Source organism: Mus musculus, chromosome 11, assembly GCF_000001635.26.
Source record: "Mus musculus strain C57BL/6J chromosome 11, GRCm38.p6 C57BL/6J".
Lineage (NCBI taxonomy): Eukaryota > Metazoa > Chordata > Mammalia > Rodentia > Muridae > Mus > Mus musculus.
The window spans coordinates 107,636,162-107,655,465 of record NC_000077.6 but is presented as its reverse complement, the minus strand read 5'-3'; the positions used below and the strand labels follow the sequence as shown (position 1 = coordinate 107,655,465).

General features: G+C 44.0%; 1 protein-coding gene and 1 non-coding gene across 7 annotated transcripts in view; both read right to left on the bottom strand.

Moving 5' to 3' along the window:
* The window catches only part of Helz (helicase with zinc finger domain), a 146,864-nt gene that overhangs the window by 38,361 nt on the left and 89,199 nt on the right, over positions 1-19,304 (bottom strand). For all 6 annotated transcript variants that reach the window (XM_006534505.4, XM_006534506.4, XM_006534504.1 and 3 more), the window contains 4 exons: positions 19,155-19,300; positions 17,539-17,686; positions 9,233-9,416; positions 6,126-6,354 (listed from right to left, as the gene is read on the bottom strand). In XM_006534505.4, the coding sequence (XP_006534568.1) occupies positions 6,126-6,354; positions 9,233-9,416; positions 17,539-17,686; positions 19,155-19,300 (707 nt within the window). The remainder of the gene's footprint in view (positions 1-6,125; positions 6,355-9,232; positions 9,417-17,538; positions 17,687-19,154; positions 19,301-19,304) is intronic.
* On the bottom strand, positions 17,687-17,744 carry Mir6932 (microRNA 6932). The gene has a single exon (NR_105897.1). It is a non-coding gene; the product is annotated as a microRNA 6932 (primary transcript).

The window sequence follows — 19,304 nt, the reverse complement described above, 5'->3', positions numbered from 1 at the left end:
AACGTCCCGTATCCTCTATGGGTCTTGCCTCGGCACGTGTGTCTGATTCAGTGACATCACTGTGCCAATCAGCTTGAGTCCAAAAAAGCGACAAAAAAACTACAGCACACCACAGGAGATTTTTGGTGTGTTTCTCTCTAATGGAATCCAGACAAATGCAGCTCAACTACACAATATAAGACAGACCTATACATACATGTTATTAACAAAAAATCCTTCATCATGTGTCTTTTCAGATGCATACTCTAACAGAACATCCTTTCACCTGTGTCTGCTTCAATAAAATGTTCCTTCACGAGTTAGTCTTTCACCTGTGTCCACTTTAGGACAACATTCCTTCACACGTTTGCCCCAACAAAACACCATCCAACACAACAGACTCTCCAAAGAACCCTTTAAGTTTCCACTTCATCCTACCTCAAATCTTTAAGGCTAATATTTATCTAAGTACAGTGTAGATAGAATCTTTCTCAATGACAAAAGTGTAGATAGCCTAGGAGCATACTATATACAACAAGACCATAAGAAACTTTGCCTCACAACACTAATACAGAACCATGTATTTATGAACCATGTATTTATGAACCATGTATTTATGAACCATGTAATGAGGTTTTCAAAACTGAGAGTAGCTCAATTTATAGAAAATCTGTACTTCTAGTCTTACACACACATATGCATACATGTTTATATACTTGTAATGATACATGCACATACTCACATCTATAAAGAGTGACACTCTGCATAACAATTAGTCATACCACACTGCATACATAAAGTGATGATTTCTGCCAAACAGTATCATGGCTGTCCTTCCTGGTATTTGCTTTGATGGTGACAGCACTCAAAACTGCCTTTCTCAGAACTCATCAGTAAATAACAAATGGACTGTATCTATATACTACATACATAGAGAATTAAAATATATATGCATATTACTATGAACTACAGATTAGAAGGAACCTTGTATGCGGCTAAAGAGAGGACTCAGTTGGTAAAATGCTTGCTGCATAGCATGAAGACTTGAGTTCTGAACTACAACGCCCATACAAATAAAGGCTGGGGTGGAGCCTGTAACCCACGGGGATCTGTGGAGCTGGTGCGCCCCAGGTTCAATGAGACACACCCATCTCAAAAAAATAAGGTGGGATGGGTGGAAGAGCGCTTGACCCAACCTTAGCTTCTAACACCCACATCAGATGGCACAAGGGCTTTCAACTCCAGCTCCCGGGACCTGGCTTCTCGCCTCCGTAGGCTCCACATACAAATGGCACATACATATTGACACATAAATAATAAGGTGTAAAGTGAGGAAGGTATTTTCTCATAGACTTCCACAAACATGCATACACATGTGCACACACACGTGTGCATACATACACACACACACACACACACACACACACACACGAACCTGGATATGCTAGATTAATAAAACCAAATCAGAATATAAAATGGAGTCATGAAGAAAATAATCTGCATGAGGATTCTGAAAAATAACCAGCTACTCATATATTTTTCTCTTAGAAATGCTTGTCATAAACACAACTTATATCACCAACTAAGTGATAAGAGCTAAATAAATTATGTAAAATATAGTTTGAAAAGTAGGCAAAACAAGACAACCGTAAAAAAGAATCTAGCTTTCAGAGAGAGAGAGCGTGCATGTACTGACAGGGCAAACAGCCGAGGCTGGGACCCTTGCTGCAGTGCAGAGACATCTGTCATGTCTCTCCTTGTGCTGGCTTCCACATGTACAGCGTGGAGGAGACAGCATTACTAACATTCCTTATTACAGTTCTCATGAAATTTCTTCTAAACTTTCAGAGAAAAACAGAGAGAGAAGGGTACTGGAGAGGCACCCAGGGCCTCATGCAGCCTAGGTAAGCATGCACTATTTCTTACAAAACCAATCTGGGGTTTGTTGTTTGTTGTTTTGTTTTGTTTGTTTCAGAGGAGCACATTCTATGACACGTATGTGGAAGCCAGAGGACAATGGTTCCCCCTTCTAGGTTTATGTGGCAAAGGCCTTGACCTGCTGAGCCATCTTGCCTATCCCAAAAGTTTTAGTTTTAAAGCTGAAAAGAAATTAGGTTGTCCTCTCCATAAAAGCTCTTACAAGTGTATTACACTTCTGACTGTGTGTTCCTGAGTGTGTGCAAGTTTGTATGTGTACATGCACACACATGTGTATGTGTGCCATAATGTGTGAATGGAGGTCAGAGGATGACCTGTGAGGTCCATCAGGATGAAGCTCAGATCGCCAAACTGGCACCAGGTGCCCAGTGAGCCCCCGAGACAGCCACTCACACAGGCATCGTGAGGACATTCTAACAGAAAGTGGAAGATCATGTGAGAACGTCAAGCGTGTTCATGGAGATGAGAATTCACAACTGTGGTCAAAGGCTCCCATCCTTGGATGCTCCCTAAAATGGCAATCTCTTACTATACTGACCACTGTTTTAAAGCAACGCTAGCTAGAAAGCCACTTATGTCCATACACTGTAATGGAATTTCACATATATCAGAAAACATGGCGCTACTTTTCATTTTGTGTATGTGAGTGAGTGAGTGCCTGTGTGTGGCTGAGCCTGTGCATGTAGAGGGAAGCCAGAGGTCAGCTTCAGGAGTCAACCTTGCTTTGGTTTGATTTTTGATTTTATAGACAAGGTAGGTTTCTCACCGTCCTGAAGTCAGGCTAGGCTGCCCCACACAAAGACTTCTGGGGAGATGGGGGAGGATGTGCTGTAAGTGTAACAGGAAAATTAAACAGGTCCTCCCCGCGCTTCCCCTGCCTCCCTTGTGCTTCAGAGGCGAGCACTTTCCTGACCGTTTCTGTAGCTGAACACTGCTTGTAATAACTAAAAAGATGAGTCTAAGTAAATCTGTCCTGATTCTGTATTAGTTTTGTTTTCATGTATATGTACATATATACATACACAACACACACAAAGTAAGTATTCCTTCACTGTCCTTGGAACATACTATCATGTTTGGGTCATATTCTACACATGCATTAAATGTTTATATTCACCAAGTTAATGACACGTGCTAATGAAGAAATCCACTCTAAGGAAGAATTTCTCCAAGTCTGTGATGTGGAACAACGACATCACTGTGCCACCTGCTCCTGCCACTTCTCACTCCCCAGCCTCGCCACAGTTTGTCATGCAGTCATTCTTTCATGAGAAAGGCCTTAGTTTTGAAGTCACTCTGACAACTGTTTGTGAACCACATAAGGCCTTCAGCCGATTTACTTAAATTTCACTGCATCAGGCGCTCTGTTTAAAATGAAAATAAACAGCCACGCTGGACGGTCGTTGGTCTGACTAAACGGGGCAATGTGTGCACAGCCCACAGACAGCATCCGACACGGATGGTCGTCAGGAACAGCTGCTGCACTAATATTTGCTAGCAGGGGAGGAAGAAGTTCATTATATCTTTTTCAGACTAACAGGCATATTCTATTCAAAACAATAACAAAAAGAACAAGATTAAGCTGGTGTAATACACAGGAATCACTTCTGGAAACCCCGGTGACACCTGAGAATGCCACATCACTCTCTAATAAACAGCACACAAGCTGGGAGGTGCTGAAGAAGCCACATTCTAAGAATTCACCCATCATTCTGATGGGACCCGGCGTCACATCCCTTCCTGGACTCAGCCTGTACTGTTAACTGTACTGGTTGGTTGGTGAAGTTGTTATTATTGATTTTATCACTATCAACCCATGAGCTGGAGCCATGATTTAAACTATCCAAATGACAGAGGCAATCACCATTCGCATTGTGCAATATCTCCCTCCCTCAAGAGTTTACTACTCCCCCGCAAGCACTCTGCTTAGCACATGAATTAACTGCAGTCCTTTGTAGATCCAAGATGAAGTTGGAAATAAGCCATCGGAGGACCCAGCCTCAAGCTAAAAATTAGCCCTGCCCAACTCAACAGCAGGCCACAGGAAGAATTCTTCACTTATCTGCGTAGAGAAAGTAACAACTCGAGTCAGGAAAAGACTAAAATTGCTAGTCCTAGGCTGCTCGCAGTGGTCTGTCTTCAGAAAAGGCGACAGCTTCTTCAGCAACACTCAGGCTGCTAAGGAGAGCTCCCAGCAATGTGTCTGCACACTCCACTGTGCCCAGTCACCTCCCTAACAGCACAGAGCTGTTTGCATCCAAGTCTTTCTAATTGTAAACATAAACACAAATGGCAAAACCACAGCATTCTAACACTTTAACCAACACACTTTGGAGAGACAGTTGAGCAACTAAAACAAAATTCTCCGGACAGGAGCGAAGTTAGGAGACCCACTACTACACTTAATCCTGACTCACGGTGAGGTGCTCCAGCAGACGAAAGTGCTGCTGTGCCAACATGAGGTGGAAGGAGAGGCCCAACTACACAAAGTTGCCTGCAGACATCCAGATACAGGCTGTGGTATTAATACCCATATGCATCTCTCTCTCTCTCTCTCTCTCTCTCTCTCTCTCTCTCTCACTCTCACACACACACACACACACACACACACACACACACACACACAGAGGCAAGGACTCGAGCAGAGTTCTGTACCCTGGAATGCACGCCTTTCCCCAGATTTTGTCATTGTGATTATAAACAAACTGCAACAGTGTTCCGACAGGAGACTGATACCATGTGACCGCAGAACTGCTCCTAGCTGAGCTATGAAACCTATGAGCTTATTTCATGTTTATTTTTGTAAAGGAAAAGCTCTTTCCCTAAGCTAAGCACAGCCTCTTTAGTTACCAGCTTTCTCTTGTAGAGGACGCTATGAGCATGGGGCTGCACAGATAGCTCAGGGGACAGTGAAGAAGGAGCCAGTGTGGGGGCCCAGGCCTGAGGAGTGGGGACAAGAGTACAGAGGAGGAGCTGGGCAGGGACAAGGTCCTTAGCCAGCCAGAACAGTCAGCTGTGAGCTCCAGATGGAGAGACCTGCCTTGGAACCACACGGAGGAGGGGCTGGAGCCACAGCTCAGTGCTCAGGGACACCTGCTGCTCTCCTAGAGGTTCATAACCACCTGTAAGTCTAGAAACCTGCCCTCATGTGCACATGCCCATACACAAATATATATATATACACACACAATACAAAATAAAATTAATTATAAAATAAAATAAGAGTCAAGAGTAATCCTAACATGAGAAAGAAGTACCTGCCTTTAATCCCAACCCTTGGGAGGCAGAGGCAGGAGGATCTCTTTGAGTTCAAAGCCAGTCTGGTCGACATAGAAAGTTCTAGGACAGTCATAGCTACATAGAGACCCTGTCTCAAACCAAACAAGCAGAAACCTTAAAAGAAAATGACTACAAAATTATCACAACTTGGAACTGAGAATTACTAGATTATATTATATACATTCATGAAATCATTTAAAATAAATGTAACCATAAATTAAGTTTTAAGCAAGGGGACGAGCAGGACAGGGAGAGGCAGCAGACAGTAGACAATTTACTACATTAGTCTGTGCTTGACTGAAGGACACGGGACGAGCCCGGCTCAGGCTCGGGCACTAGCTGCCCTCTTCTAGAGACGTTAGCCACAGGTAACCCCTGAGCTCACCCTGTCACTTCCAAAGTCAGCCTCCTGGGGAGGCCTCCTCTGAGTGCAGCCTTTCTAGTCAACACCCCATCTCTTACCCCTAAGTGCTCCTCTCCCCTCCCTCCCTCCCTCCCCCTCCACTCTCATTTACTTAGTCAAATTCTACACAGTGTTCTCATTCCGTTTGTCGTCAGTCAACTTTCCTGCCCTGTAGAGTGTAACCACCATGACGACAGCGATGTCTGTGTGTTTTGCTCACTGACCATCTCCAGACCGGAAGAGTGCGGAGCGGAGAGTAGAGCGCAGAGTACAAACGCACTCGGGGGCATCGCTGACTGCTCGCAGACTTAAGTACACTGAGGTCTAACTGCTGACTGCTTGCCGACGGAAATGAAGCATGCATGTACCATCAACAGACCTGAATAACAGATCTCTCACTAACATCATCAGGTAACAGTAAGCCAGACTTTAATTCACTGTGTGATGGTACAGACAAACACATGCATAAAGATGTAAATTACTCCATACTTCTATTTAGATTCTCTCAGTTCAGTGACACACTTACCTACACCTTCCAATAGAGCACAGAGCAACAGGGTCACCCACCACAGCAACCAAGGACTGTGCTCTGGTGATGGCCGTATTGAGAAGTTTGTAGTTGGATAGAAAACCATAATCTAAGTCCTCGGTGGAGTCTTCCAGGAGTTGCTCTTTCTTTTTAATTGGCGTCTGCTTGTGCTTGCAAGTGTGGCGTGTACGCACTGTGCTAAGAAACAGAACTCTGAACTGCTTTCCTAGAAAAACATTGAAAGAAAGACAGATCATCACTCTGCCATCACTGATGCAGTAAGTCTTCCATCTTCAAAACCGTACTGGCTGAACGACAGCTGCTGGTGGAGACACCAGAGATCCTAACCACATGCAGCTCTGAGTGCATGGCTGCTCTGAAACTCTGCCAGTTCCTCACAAATGAACCACCGTGACCATCTGATCCAGCAAGTCCACTTCAGACAAATCCTACCAAACTGCAAGCAAGGTCTCCATGAGGTCGCTGCTCCCAGGCTCACAGAAGCCTTGATCATGATGCCAAGAAATGTGACCCAGGGAGCACAGACACTCCAGTGTGATTACACACAAGTGGCCCAGCTGAGACATGCCACTATGTGAATGACCCTCAGAGGCACTTCATTCAGTGAACAAAACCTAGTCACAAAAGGTCACATGTAAGTTGAGGGAAAAACCCCTAACCTGGACCCCTGAGATCTCAACGTGTCTAACCAACCCCAAGCACTCTGGGTAAGAGATACTCAGACTGTACTGCCTGAATCTAATTACAAGAGGCACTGAGTACTGAAACTCCCACAGAGAGAAAGGAGAGCAGAGCACAGTTAGCCAAGGGCAGGAGAGGAATGCAGGTATTATTTAATGGGCACGGAGTCTCCCTTTGCAAAGATGGACAGTTCTTGCGGTAGATGGTGGTGAGGACTACACCACAGGATCCTCTACTGGCCACACTGAACTGCACATAAAATGCTCAAAATGGGTAAGTTTTGTTGTGCACATTTTACCATACACATAAAAAGAGGTTATTTTATGATTTTGTTTTGCTTTTGAAAACATGCCAACAATGTCTTACTAAACTGCCAATGCAGGCTGGCCTCAACCCCGTGTTGGGATCCTCTTGCCTCGGCCTCCTGAATGCTCACATTCCAGAGATGTACCACCATGCCTCGCTTGATGTTTTTCCTAATCCTATTGTTGGAGTCAATCTGTGAGATTATCTAGGGCAGCAGCCATCCAACACAGCAGCCTTCGCCTTGAAGCAGGGCACTCAGTCCTCTCTCCTTGAAGCAGGGCACTCAGTCCTCTGCCAAGCAGAACAAACACAGCCGGCTTCACAAAGAAGCTTTATGGAGTCTGGCTTCGGAACATTGTTTCTTACCGTAATCTAACATCCCCTCATTGTACCACAAGGCTCCAAATATTTGGTCTCTAGTTTTCTCTTCTCCAATTCCACATTTTCACCTGCTCCCACCCATGTGGATAAAGAATAGAGCATCTTACATGCTCTTACATTTACATCTTCTCTTCAAGCAGAGCATTTGTGTCCATTACAGAAGCACCCAGCGAAGTGAGGCCGGGATGGGGCAGAAGGGAATTCTTGCTCCCCATGATCCAGACACTAGGTCACTATTCCTGCTGCATAATGCACCTGACTCTACTAGGCTTTCTCTGGTGTTCACCTTCTAACACTGCTTCATCTGGTTCTGGAGGCATGGTGTGGTTGAGCCCGTCCCGAGGACATGAGACCTAGCCAGAGCAGTGCTGGGAAGTTATCTGGTGGTGCTGATAAGAGAGGGCCAATATAGTGAGCAGCTCTGCCACCACGCAGGCCCAGACCCAGGACTCTGTGGTGTCCCACCCCAAAATCTCTACCATCTAAGAGTGGCTGGGGAAAGTGAAAGGGCCAGTCCTGCTGTTCCAAAGCTGCAGGATCTCCATGACCCAGGGCAACAACAAGATAACTGGGAGGAGTCCCAGTGAGGATCCAATGATGGAGTCACATAGGCCACAGATCCAGACCAATGACTCACTGCAAAGAGTACCTGCAAGTGAAGGTGTGGACAGAGGGGTGGACTGGGAGACACACTGTGACACACTACAGCTTCAGTGACATGTTTTCTATGCTTTACTTTGTTGTTGTTTATTTGTATGCGTTTTATTTTGGGGGGAGAGTGCGAGGACAAATGGCAGATATGAAGCGATGGGGAGATGAGTGGGACTAAGGTATATGATGTGAAACTCACAAAGAATCAATAAAAAGATAAAATAATAATAACATGCTTCAAATATTTAGTAGGCACAAAGTTTAAAACAACTCATTTCATGAACAGTGAAAACAAATTTGCAGACACCTAGTCACTTAAGGAAGTCTACAGATAACATATTTCAAGTTAGTCCCCAAATGCAATACAGCAGCATGTATTATTTATATGATGTTAGGGCTGTATCATATAGATATTTGTGAAATTATATAACTATGATAATAAAGTCAATTTGTTAATACTACCTTTTGTTTTAATTTCTCTCTTTTTTTTCTATTTTATTTTTTTATTTTCTTTACTTACATTTCAAATGTTATCCCCTTTCCTAGTTTTCCCTCCAAAAATACCCTATCCTCTCCCCCATCCCCCTGCTCCCCAGCCCACTCACTCCCGCTTCCTGGCCCAGGAATTCCCCTACACTGGGGGCATAGAACCTTCACAGGACCAAGGGCCTCTCCTCCCATTGATGACCGACTAGGCCATCCTCTGCTACATATGCAGCTGGAGCCATGAGTCCCACCATGTGTTTTCTTTGATTGGTGGTTTAGTCCCCAGGAACTCTAGAGATACTGGTTAGTTCATATTGTTGTTCCTCCTAGGAGGCTGCAAACCCCTTCAGCTGCTTGGGTTGTTAATACTACCTTAATTTGGGTATTGGAACCTTTATAAACATGTAAATTTAATATTAAAGAACTTGTATCACTGCCAGCTCAAAAAAAGTAATGAGATTTCTTTCTTTCCTTAATATTAGATTTCTTAAAAACCTATTATTTAAAGGAATTAAAAATCCAATGTGGACACACCTTAAGGCATTTGAACAGCGTGACTCATTCCAATGGACACTGACCTTGGACATTGAGCACCCTTTCCACATTCACATCCGAGAGCCTCTTCTTCCGAAGCTCAGCTCGGATTCTAAACACCTGGTCAGCGTATGGCGTCACCACACCGATGCTGCCGTCATCTAACTTTCCCCATGCCACTGGCCACTTCCGTCTTAGCTCTTCTACACGCTCCACCACTTCAAATACCTTTAAACAAGCACACATGTTAAAATTACCACTGGTGTTTGGGTAAAGAATATGGTAACCGAAACAGACTGATATAGGATCACATTTTAGCAAATGCCTTTTAAAAACCAATCTACAAGTCGGAGTGGCACATTCCTGATATGAACATGGAAGGTAACATTGTTGTCACATTTCAAAGAGTAAAATCCTAATACAATGTGACTAGTAGAAATACTGAAACTAAGATAATGTGCTGGGCAAATGGCCACACCTTCCATTGGCTCTATTCTTAAAGTAAAAAGGGATGGAGTGTCACAGTAAGGCAGGGCAGGAGGAAAGCAACTCCACACCAACTTGGTGGTTCTCAGTCCTCTCCAGAGCAAGCCAAGGAAACTACCCAGCCAACCAGAAGGTTCTTACAGTCAGTCAGTGCACCAGAGTCCCAGGAGGACAAGGCCTGGTACTGTCACCCTGTCCCCTACTGATATAGCTAAGTCAACCATCCAACAGCTGCTAGGTGACACAAACCTCTACAGGGACTAGACAAATTTCAAATAGACTTTCAGGATCTGTTCCTATTTGTGATACAAGTTCCACCAGGCCATTGCATGAACTTTCTACAGTAATTGAGAAAATAGGTTGTTTAGCTCCTGCTTCCTGGGTTACATAGAGTTTTAGTATGGATTGATCTACTTTACTCAATGAATTATCAAGAAGTTTCAATGTTTGGCACAGGTTAATAAAACATGTTCATTAACTCCTAAAAGATTCTTACTTAGAAAACAGACCTGTCTATGTATCTATCTATCCACCTACATATATATCTACTTACTATCTATCTACCTATATCTACTTTCTGTCTATCTGGCTGGCTGGCTGGCAAGTTCAATCCAGAGCCAGAAAGACTCTAGTGGCTAAAGTGGAAATTGTAAATGATGTCTTTTAACTCATAGTGTTTATTTACTATCATTTCTATTTGAAATCACAGTGCCTACTGCAATAGGGAATATAAAAAGCATGTCTTTGTCCAAGTGGACATATGCAGGTCAAGTGAAAGGCAGATATAAAACCACAACAGAATTTTCACTGTGAAGCAACACCCTAACCACTAGCCTATTCTTTCCCTCCATTCATGTTCTTACATTTTAGGTAGCATAAAATGGTATCAAAATGAAAACTGCCTCCTGACAGATCTGCTGTAGACCAGTCAAAATCAGCAAAGACACTGGAGACTGATCAAAGACCTTGCAAGCAAGAAAGAAGGATCTAGGAACAAGCTCTGCAGACTCTGTAAGAACAGTGAGCAGCTGGGGCATGCGCCCTGGGGACTGCTTCCTGAACTGTCCCAGCAGCAGTTTCCATCTCCCTCAGATCCCTGTGTTGAGGGGGTATTGCAGGTGGTTTAGCAGCCAGCAAACATTCTAGACTGCATTCCCCACAGTTTACCACTGCAAAAGCTGGTTTGCGCAGCTGGCAGCAGCTGCATAGAGCCTACACCCCGTGCCCACATCCTATGGCACAGGGGAGATCTGAGCAAGACCGCAGGAGAATGGAAGGCCTTCTGGGCCTAGAGCCAGTGTTCCAGGCTGGTCCACCTCAACATCTACTCCATCTATACGCTACTGGGGTGTGTGTGAAGGAGCAGGGACTGCACAGCCAGACCCAGGAACACTATCAAGGATAAAAACCTGAAGCAAGGCTGGGATCAAAGCTGGCACCCGACATGGGACCACAGAGCAGCTCTGAGGAGCCCGAGAGACCCATGGAAGTTCCCAGAGGAGACAAAGCAGTGGCAGAGAAGTCTGCAGGTTCACAGTGTCCCCAGAAAACTAGAGAAGGGCAGGTCCTATGGGAAGATCCATTTAAAAAGTAGACTCACAAAACTGGAAGGAAAGATGGCAGAACAGAGCCATGTGCACAAGGGAGGTGCCGAAGGGAGTGGGAGCAAAGTGATATGGACAGTATGCTGCCACCAGAGACCACGTCAACATTCATGGACCATGTTGCGGCCAAGGGCTGTGTGGATGTCTGTGGTGTGTGCTACCACCAAGGGACCATGCTGATATCCACGCTGCCTCTAATGACATGCTAGGATCCACGGCCCTGCTGCCTATGTGATGTCCAAGCTAACACCAAGGGCCATGATGGTGTCTGTGACCTGTGCTGTAGCCAGAAACCATGTGGAATTCCATGGTCAATGCTGCCACTGACTACAAAGGGGCAAGGCGACTTCTTCTGCAGTGGTACTGATGACTGCAGACACAGTTGAAAACAAGAGATATGTAAGAATTCTGTGACAACTTCTCTCCTGCCCCACCCCATTCCCCCAACAAAGAAACAGTCTAAACAAGAAGTCATTGAAGAGATGAAGAGAGCTCTTTTAAAATTGTGATAAGGATGCTGAAGTGTAGCTCTCCCCAACTGATGGCTTCTGGTGGGAGCGAGCAGAGGATGGTCACACTCAGTTCTCTTTAAGGGGCTGGCCACTGGGAGTTTGACCATGCTCCAGTGAGTATATGGGCAGCACAAGTTGGACTTGGTAAGTTTTTCTTCTCCTTTTGTTTTGGGGGAGGTCACAGGGTGGAGTGGACCTGGGAGGACTGGGAACATGATTGGGGTGCATTGTATGAAATTGCCAAATAATCAATAAAAACATTAAGTTTAAAAACAAACAGCCAGGCGGTGGTGGAGCACGCCTTTCATCCCAGCACTTGGGAGGCAAAGGCAGGTGGATTTCTGAGTTCGAGGCCACCCTGGTCTACAAAGTGAGTTCCAGGACAGCCAGGGCTATACAGAGAAACCCTGTCTCGAAAAACAAAACAAAAAACAAAAACAAAAACAAAAACAAAAAAAACCACACCAACCAAACACACAGGAGAAGAGGGAAGTCCTTCTTAGGACAAAAAACCTACTTTATGTCCACTCAGCAGCCAGTGAGCAACAATGGCCTCAACTTTCCTTGGTCTAAATGCAGAAGATTCTACTGGAGGCCGGAGAAAAGGCTCAGCAGTTGACAATCCTTTCTCGTCCTCCAGAAGCCCTGAGTCTGATCCCCAGCAGGCTTGCCAGGCAGCTGACCTGTATGTATGAGGCCCCAGCTGCAGAGCACCTCACCCCTTCTGGGCTCCACAGGCATCTGTACTCAGACGCACAGACCTATACTTTGACACACAGGCAGTGGCACACACTTTTCATCCCAGCATTCTAGAGGCAGAGGCAAGAGGATACCTTGTTCTGAGTTCAAGGCTAGCCTGGTCTACAACATAAGTTCCAGGGCAGCCAGAGCTACACAAAGAAACCCTGTCTTGAAATTGTACGTAGATAAATAGATAGACAGACAGACAGACAGATAATTAACAGCAAAAAGCAAGCCTCACGAGCTGGCAACACTGCCAAGAAACCCAACTTCAGCTGGATCACAATTGGAGCAATTTGCGCCCCTAAAACTTGAAAGACACCTGAGATGAAAAAAAATACTCCAGCAGCACCCAAATAGTACCTGCTGATGGAGGGACTCAGCAAGCAAGAAGCAGGGCAGGATACACAACACAGAGTAAGAAAAACTAAAGAAGAAAATTACCAAAAGAACATCATTGAGTTCCAACATGTGCCTAATATTAGAAAAGATCAGAGGGAGAAAAGAAAAAAATGCATTAAATATATTCAAAGAAAACTGGTAGGAAAGCTTCTGAAAAATTAAAATTAGAGTGACCCTAAGAGCCAGCCTCACTGCTTCTGGGCTCTAGCCAAAAGAATCAAAGTCAGCTTGCAAGAGATGCCATCACACCTGCCTCGCCACTGCACTGCTCACAGCCAGCTGTCCATGAATGGAGTAACAAAGTATAATACAAATATAAGTATACACACACACACAAGTGTGGTTTTATTCAGCCATCAAAAAAGGAAAAAAAAATATGCTAGGTTTTCTTTTGTGGGGTGTGGGGTGATGGCAAGAAAATGGATGAACTAGAGATCACCGTAGTAAGTCTGGAACAAACCAACCTCACCAAGACAAACAGCATATGTTACCTCTCACAGGTACAATGTAAGGGGAGAGGAAAGAGGAGGGTTATCAGGAATAAGAAAGGGGAAGAGAGGACTAAACACCACCAAAGAACTTGATATACACGAATGACAATGCCATAATGAAACCTGCTCCTCTTTACAAGAGATGTATACTAATAAAATTATCCAAGGACGCACACGCCTTTCATCCCAGCACTCAGGAGGCAGAGGCAGGTGGACCTCTGTGAGTTTGAGGCTAGCCTGGTCTACATAGTGAGTACCAGGATAGCCAGGGCTGCACAGAGAAACCTGTCTCATATGTGATTTAGAAATAGAAATAGTGAACCTGTGCACCCAGACATAGCACAGTCAAAAGGCTCAAAGTCAAAGACAAAAGTGAAATCTTAAAAACAACCATATTTACAAAGGGACTCTAAGACAAAGATATAACTTCTCATCAGAAAAGAAACAAAAAACAAAAAACAAAAACACAAAAACAAACAAATGAACAAACAAAACCAGAGGCCAAAAAGAGAAGGGGAAATCAGTATGGAGAGAGAGAAAAATGACCAGAAATCTTACATCCAGCAAAACTTTCAAAACTGGGGCAAAATAAGACATTTCTAGATAAACAGCACCTGAGAGAATTCCCTACTAGCAAAAGAACCGGCCAGAAATGCTAAAGAACATGCTTCAGTCTAAACCCAAATGTCAGCACACAGCAGTGCACATCCAGAGAGCCGCTGGGAGCGTGACCCTGAGGGCCACCAGAGGCAGGGCACAGCTGTCCCTTTCCCTCCTCCTCCCAACTGAGCTAAGAGCAACTGTAGGAAATAATGACTGCCAAGCTACAACATGTATCGGTGCACTGTGTGTGACAGTTAAGCACAAATGAGGCAGGTGGGGAATTATGCCAGGGGGGTCACACAAACCCATAGAGAGGTGAAGAGATGGCAAGCACTCCGTGGATATTATATAGGCTGGTGTGTAGCTTCGTGGCAGGGCACACAGCTAGAATGCTCACCATCATGGAGCTCCCCATAAACGGGGAGTGTTGCTGTAGTAAACTCTCTATGTTTGTCCCTTTTCTTCTCTTGGAATTTTAAAATAGAAATACACACACACAATTTAACAACTTATTAAACACTGACACAGTATGTATGAAAATAAAAGCTGGGGGAGGGAGGCGTGGAGCTATGTAGGGGTTTCTCCATATCAGTGAAATTTAGTTACATAGATCTGAAATGGATTCCAGTTAGATATATACTGCTGTCCTTAGAGACAACATTAAACAACTAAATATATAATGCACGTATGTCTGCTCATATACTTACTTACATAGTTTAAATGAGCTTTCCCCATCTGGGCTGATACCAATCCCAACCAGAGACTATCTAACAAAATACCAGCACCAGCAACAAGAAATCCTCTTTTGAGTTACTGGTCAAGGTTGTCTAAAAGTCTCCCAACACCATATATAGGCTCCAGCTGTTACCCAGAAGTGGAAGATAAACCCCAATTGCTGAAGCCACTTTGGACAGAGGACCCAGCTGGAGCAGAGCTGAAACCTCCCTGAGGACTAGCTTTCATGGTACAAGAAAGCACCATGCAGGCTCCCCACGGAGAGCAACCAATGGTGGCATCCAGGTACAAACCACAATGACCAGCATGACATGATAACCTCCTGGGTACAATACTGGCACACATGCCTTAGCAGTAACCAACAGCTCTAGAGTTAGACTTAAGACCCATCCAACCCATCCAATCATCATTTCCGGTAATGGAAACGTAGCCACCTACCCAGGACAAGTAAAGTCATGGACCTCGGAGGAGAAACCACAACCAACATAATCCATCATAGCTACATTCTAAAACTACCCTTAGATCCAGATAGAAGTGTGACCTGCACTCCTCAATCAGGAAACCTCTCACCATTACAAAAAAAAAAAAACAAAAAAAACAAAAAAAACAAAACAAAACAAAACAAAACACAATTGATCAAAATGCAGAGTTGTATCGAACTAATACTTATCCACAACACAACTCAGGAGTGGAAAGATTGTAAGAGCCAGAGAAATAGAAAGTTTGCTATGAGAATCTGTCTCCTAAAAACATCCATGAAGCTAACACATAAAGTGTCACCTAACATGACTGCCTAAACATGACCTGAACAAAGATAACACCAACAGACATGCTAACACAGAAAGGGGAAGTTCACTAGGCCTCAATCCTAGACCACAGAATCATAGGCAACTGCTGAGAGCAGGAGAAATAGCCTTCCCCAGGGAAAAGCACATCAACTGCTTACCCACGGTCAGTACCCATGGTCAGTCCTGAAAACACACAGACAAGGAAGTTTATAGACACTGAATTGCATTTATATAGTTAGGGATAGAAACAGAGACAGAGATAGAGATAGACAGATGGACACACACACACAATTAAGGAAAATAGAGGAAGGTCAGGAATTTCAAAGACAGTGAGGGGATATATGGAGGAGAGGAATTGGAGGGAGGAAAGAGAAGAGGAAATGATATAATTATAATCTAAGAATAAAAGTCAAATTACAAATAATAGTAGTAAAATAAACAAATACATTAGAAACAAAATACCCATGTGTACATATAAGTAAAATAATTAAAGTAAGGCCCAGCATGGTGGTGCAGGACTTTAATCCCAGCATTTGGGAGGCAAAGGCAAGCAGATCTCTTTGAATTAAAGGCCAGTCTAGCCTATACAGTAAGTTCCAGTCAGGGATACATAGTGAGACTCTGTTTTGAAACAAACAAAGTCTACCCTGTAATGCAGGGGATATAAATATGATCAAAATATATTATATATGTAAATGAATTAACACCATTAATTACCTAATTAATATACACTTTATTTTTTTTTCCTTTTGATTCAGCTACAGTAAATCAAAACCTGGTTTTCTGTCCATGGAAGAGGCCCTGGGCAATGTACCTCAAAATTTTGACAGCAGTAACTCAGAACTGAACAATCATGTCCTAATTAAGTTCAAAGTCATTTGAAGTTTCTCTAAAGTTACATGTCTAATATTTAAAGGTCACACAAATGTTGCCTTTGCATTTTCATAATATAAAATTAATTCTTTTCCAAAATACTTTGAATAAAACTGGCAGTCCAGGAAAGCTGTGCTATACACATCCTGGAGCTTGGAAAATACCTGAAAACAGAATGAGAAGGAAAAGGGCCCAGTGCCCTGCTGGTTGAATACGATCCCTTGTGGGTATGATCCCTGGTGCCACATGAGGGCCTTCTGGATTTTAGGTGTCAGTCCTCCCACCTATCATGACCAGGCCAGTGGCTTCCAGTCAGGGGACAAAACAACAAAGGAGAGCCGAAGGCCACCATGGAAAAGTTTACCTGTTCTAAAATTAAACGGTACAGACTAGTGACAATGCCAGGCTCCCTGGCTTGGGCTAGGGTTTGAGCAAGTGGCACTGACGCTTTTTTGCACTGGATTCTAACTATAACCCTCCGATCAATCTGTAAAGGGATAGAGGAGTTCCTGTTAGGCAACAAAAGCCATTTCTCTGTAAACACCACAAGCAGAGATTAGAAATCCAGTCCCTAAAGACAGCCACACACTCCCTCCACTTTCCTAAAGCCCTGTGATAGCCAGAACCTTAACCTCAGGGTGCCTAGACTGCTTTCCTGTGAGCGACCCTTCAGGACACCTGCATCCTCTCTGGAAACCAGAAATTGGGAAAGAAAGCCAGGAAGGCTCAGATGAGGCCGTGAGGTCAATGCTGGCGACCATGTGGTCTCTCTGAAGCACAGGACTCTGTGACTCAACACTTCCTCATTAAAACTGATGTCTCCTTTTTGTCTGAGCAAGAAATCAGTCTTGAGACAATAATGCGCTATGACAGAATACGTTGGCTTTTCTTAACAAAGTTGCATTTTCTGTTTTAACATTGCTATAAAAAGAAAATCAATTTTTTTTGCTTCTTGTAGATTCGTTAAATAAATAAATAAATAAATAAATAAATAAATAAATAAATGGAAAGTTTGCTCAATTTTCTTGTAAAAGAAATCAACAAACTATGAACTGTCAACCCTAAATCCAAAGCGAATGCTCACTAAAATCCGAGCAGACATATTAAATCAGTACCTCTGCATTGTTGTAGAATGCCGTGCTGTTCTTCTCTTGGACGTCCTCCCCCCGTGCCGTAAAGAACGTGAGTGGATAGAAGTCCTTGTGCGCCGGCTGCTTCCCACTGGCCATCAGCTTCCCCTCATAGAAAAGCTCAGAGGTGTAGCTGCAGAGGAAGCAGAACAGAGCATCTGTCAGCCAAGTCTACTTCACCTACAAAGACTCCATCCAATTCCAACACTAATTTATGCCCACAATTAATTTTGTCCCAACACTGAATACCTGTGACGCCAATGATTTCCTAACAACACTGACAGTGATAACAGAGAAGGTCCCTATGGCACCATTGTTAAATGCATTGATTTTGTAAGAATTGAAGCCAGAATACAAAGGCAATGAGGAACGTCCACTACTAGCTGAACACTCTGCTCTGTGAGGAAGTCCCCTAAGCTACATGTTCTTAGCTAACATACTCCCACTCATACAGTCCCAAGTGTCACTAACAACTGTCTGGTCAACAATGGACCCCATGGCTTACACTGGAGCTGAAGACTCCTAGGACAGCCAGCACACAGCACCAAGAGCTCCCTGTGTGTGTGGTGATGCTGGAGCAAACCAACCCACAAAGGACAGGGATGCACAGTATATCCTACTCCAAATGACTGCACGATTGCTCTGTGTTCTTACTGTATTTTATTATTTCCGAGAGTATCCTTCCGCCTGTAAAAACACCCCTCTAAAGGGGCTCTGTCACAGCACACAGGCAGCCTCACGTGTCTCATGTTTCTTTTTCCATGAGACTGAGTTAGGAGACGGGTGGCACTGTTTACACTAGTGAGAGGCACTCTATGACGTTCACATAATGACAAAATTTAGTGACAGTCCTCAGACTCCATCCTATACATAAGGGATATATGACTATACATACAAACACAAAAACACATGGTATTGGATACAACGAACCAACTGCAGTCTCCAACCTTAACAAAAACCACACTGTCTAGTCCTAAACACATCACTGACTACAAATGGCCGGCAACCGTGGAAGAGCAATGTCACCGCAAAAGATGACAGAACTGCTTCCAGGGAGACCTGAGATGGTCTCCACAGGCATGACAAGACCAGCATCGCTAGCTGTAGGAAGCTTTTGCAGGGTTTGTTTCTGGCAATGCTCGGCTCCTTCAGCCGCATGCTGATCACAGGACTCGCCACCCAGCTGTTCCGTAGATGTGTCTTTCACACGTGTACTGTAGTTAAGAGGACTCTTTTAAAAAGTCAACGTTAGAGGTTTTCCCTTTGAATTTCCTTTCCTTTCTCTTAGAACATATAACAGAGGTATGCCATTTTTCATATAGATTACATATTAATTCATAGGAAAATAAATCTATAGAAAAATGGATAGAAAAATATTTCAGGCTCAGTGAAGCCTTAAGTTTTAGTACTCAAACTGCCTTATTTCTTATGAAGAATCACAACTCTGGATTTTCATGTATTCTTTTACAAACAACAAGTTAGGCAAAGTCTGAGACCCCCAAAAGACCACAAATAAATCACCTGTGCCTGGCCATGTGCTTGCCGGGTTCCCTCCCACAGCCCACAGGAAGTGTGAGTCAGAGGGGACAGCTCACACCTACTTGATGATAGCTTCATGGGAACGATAGTTCTCACAGAGGAGGATCCTGCATGGAAACTCAGCAGGGTAATGCTCGTAGAGTCGGTCAAGTAACGAAACGTGAAGGTTTCTCTCCCTGGCAAACTCGCTGTAAACAAAAGGGCTGAGCTGT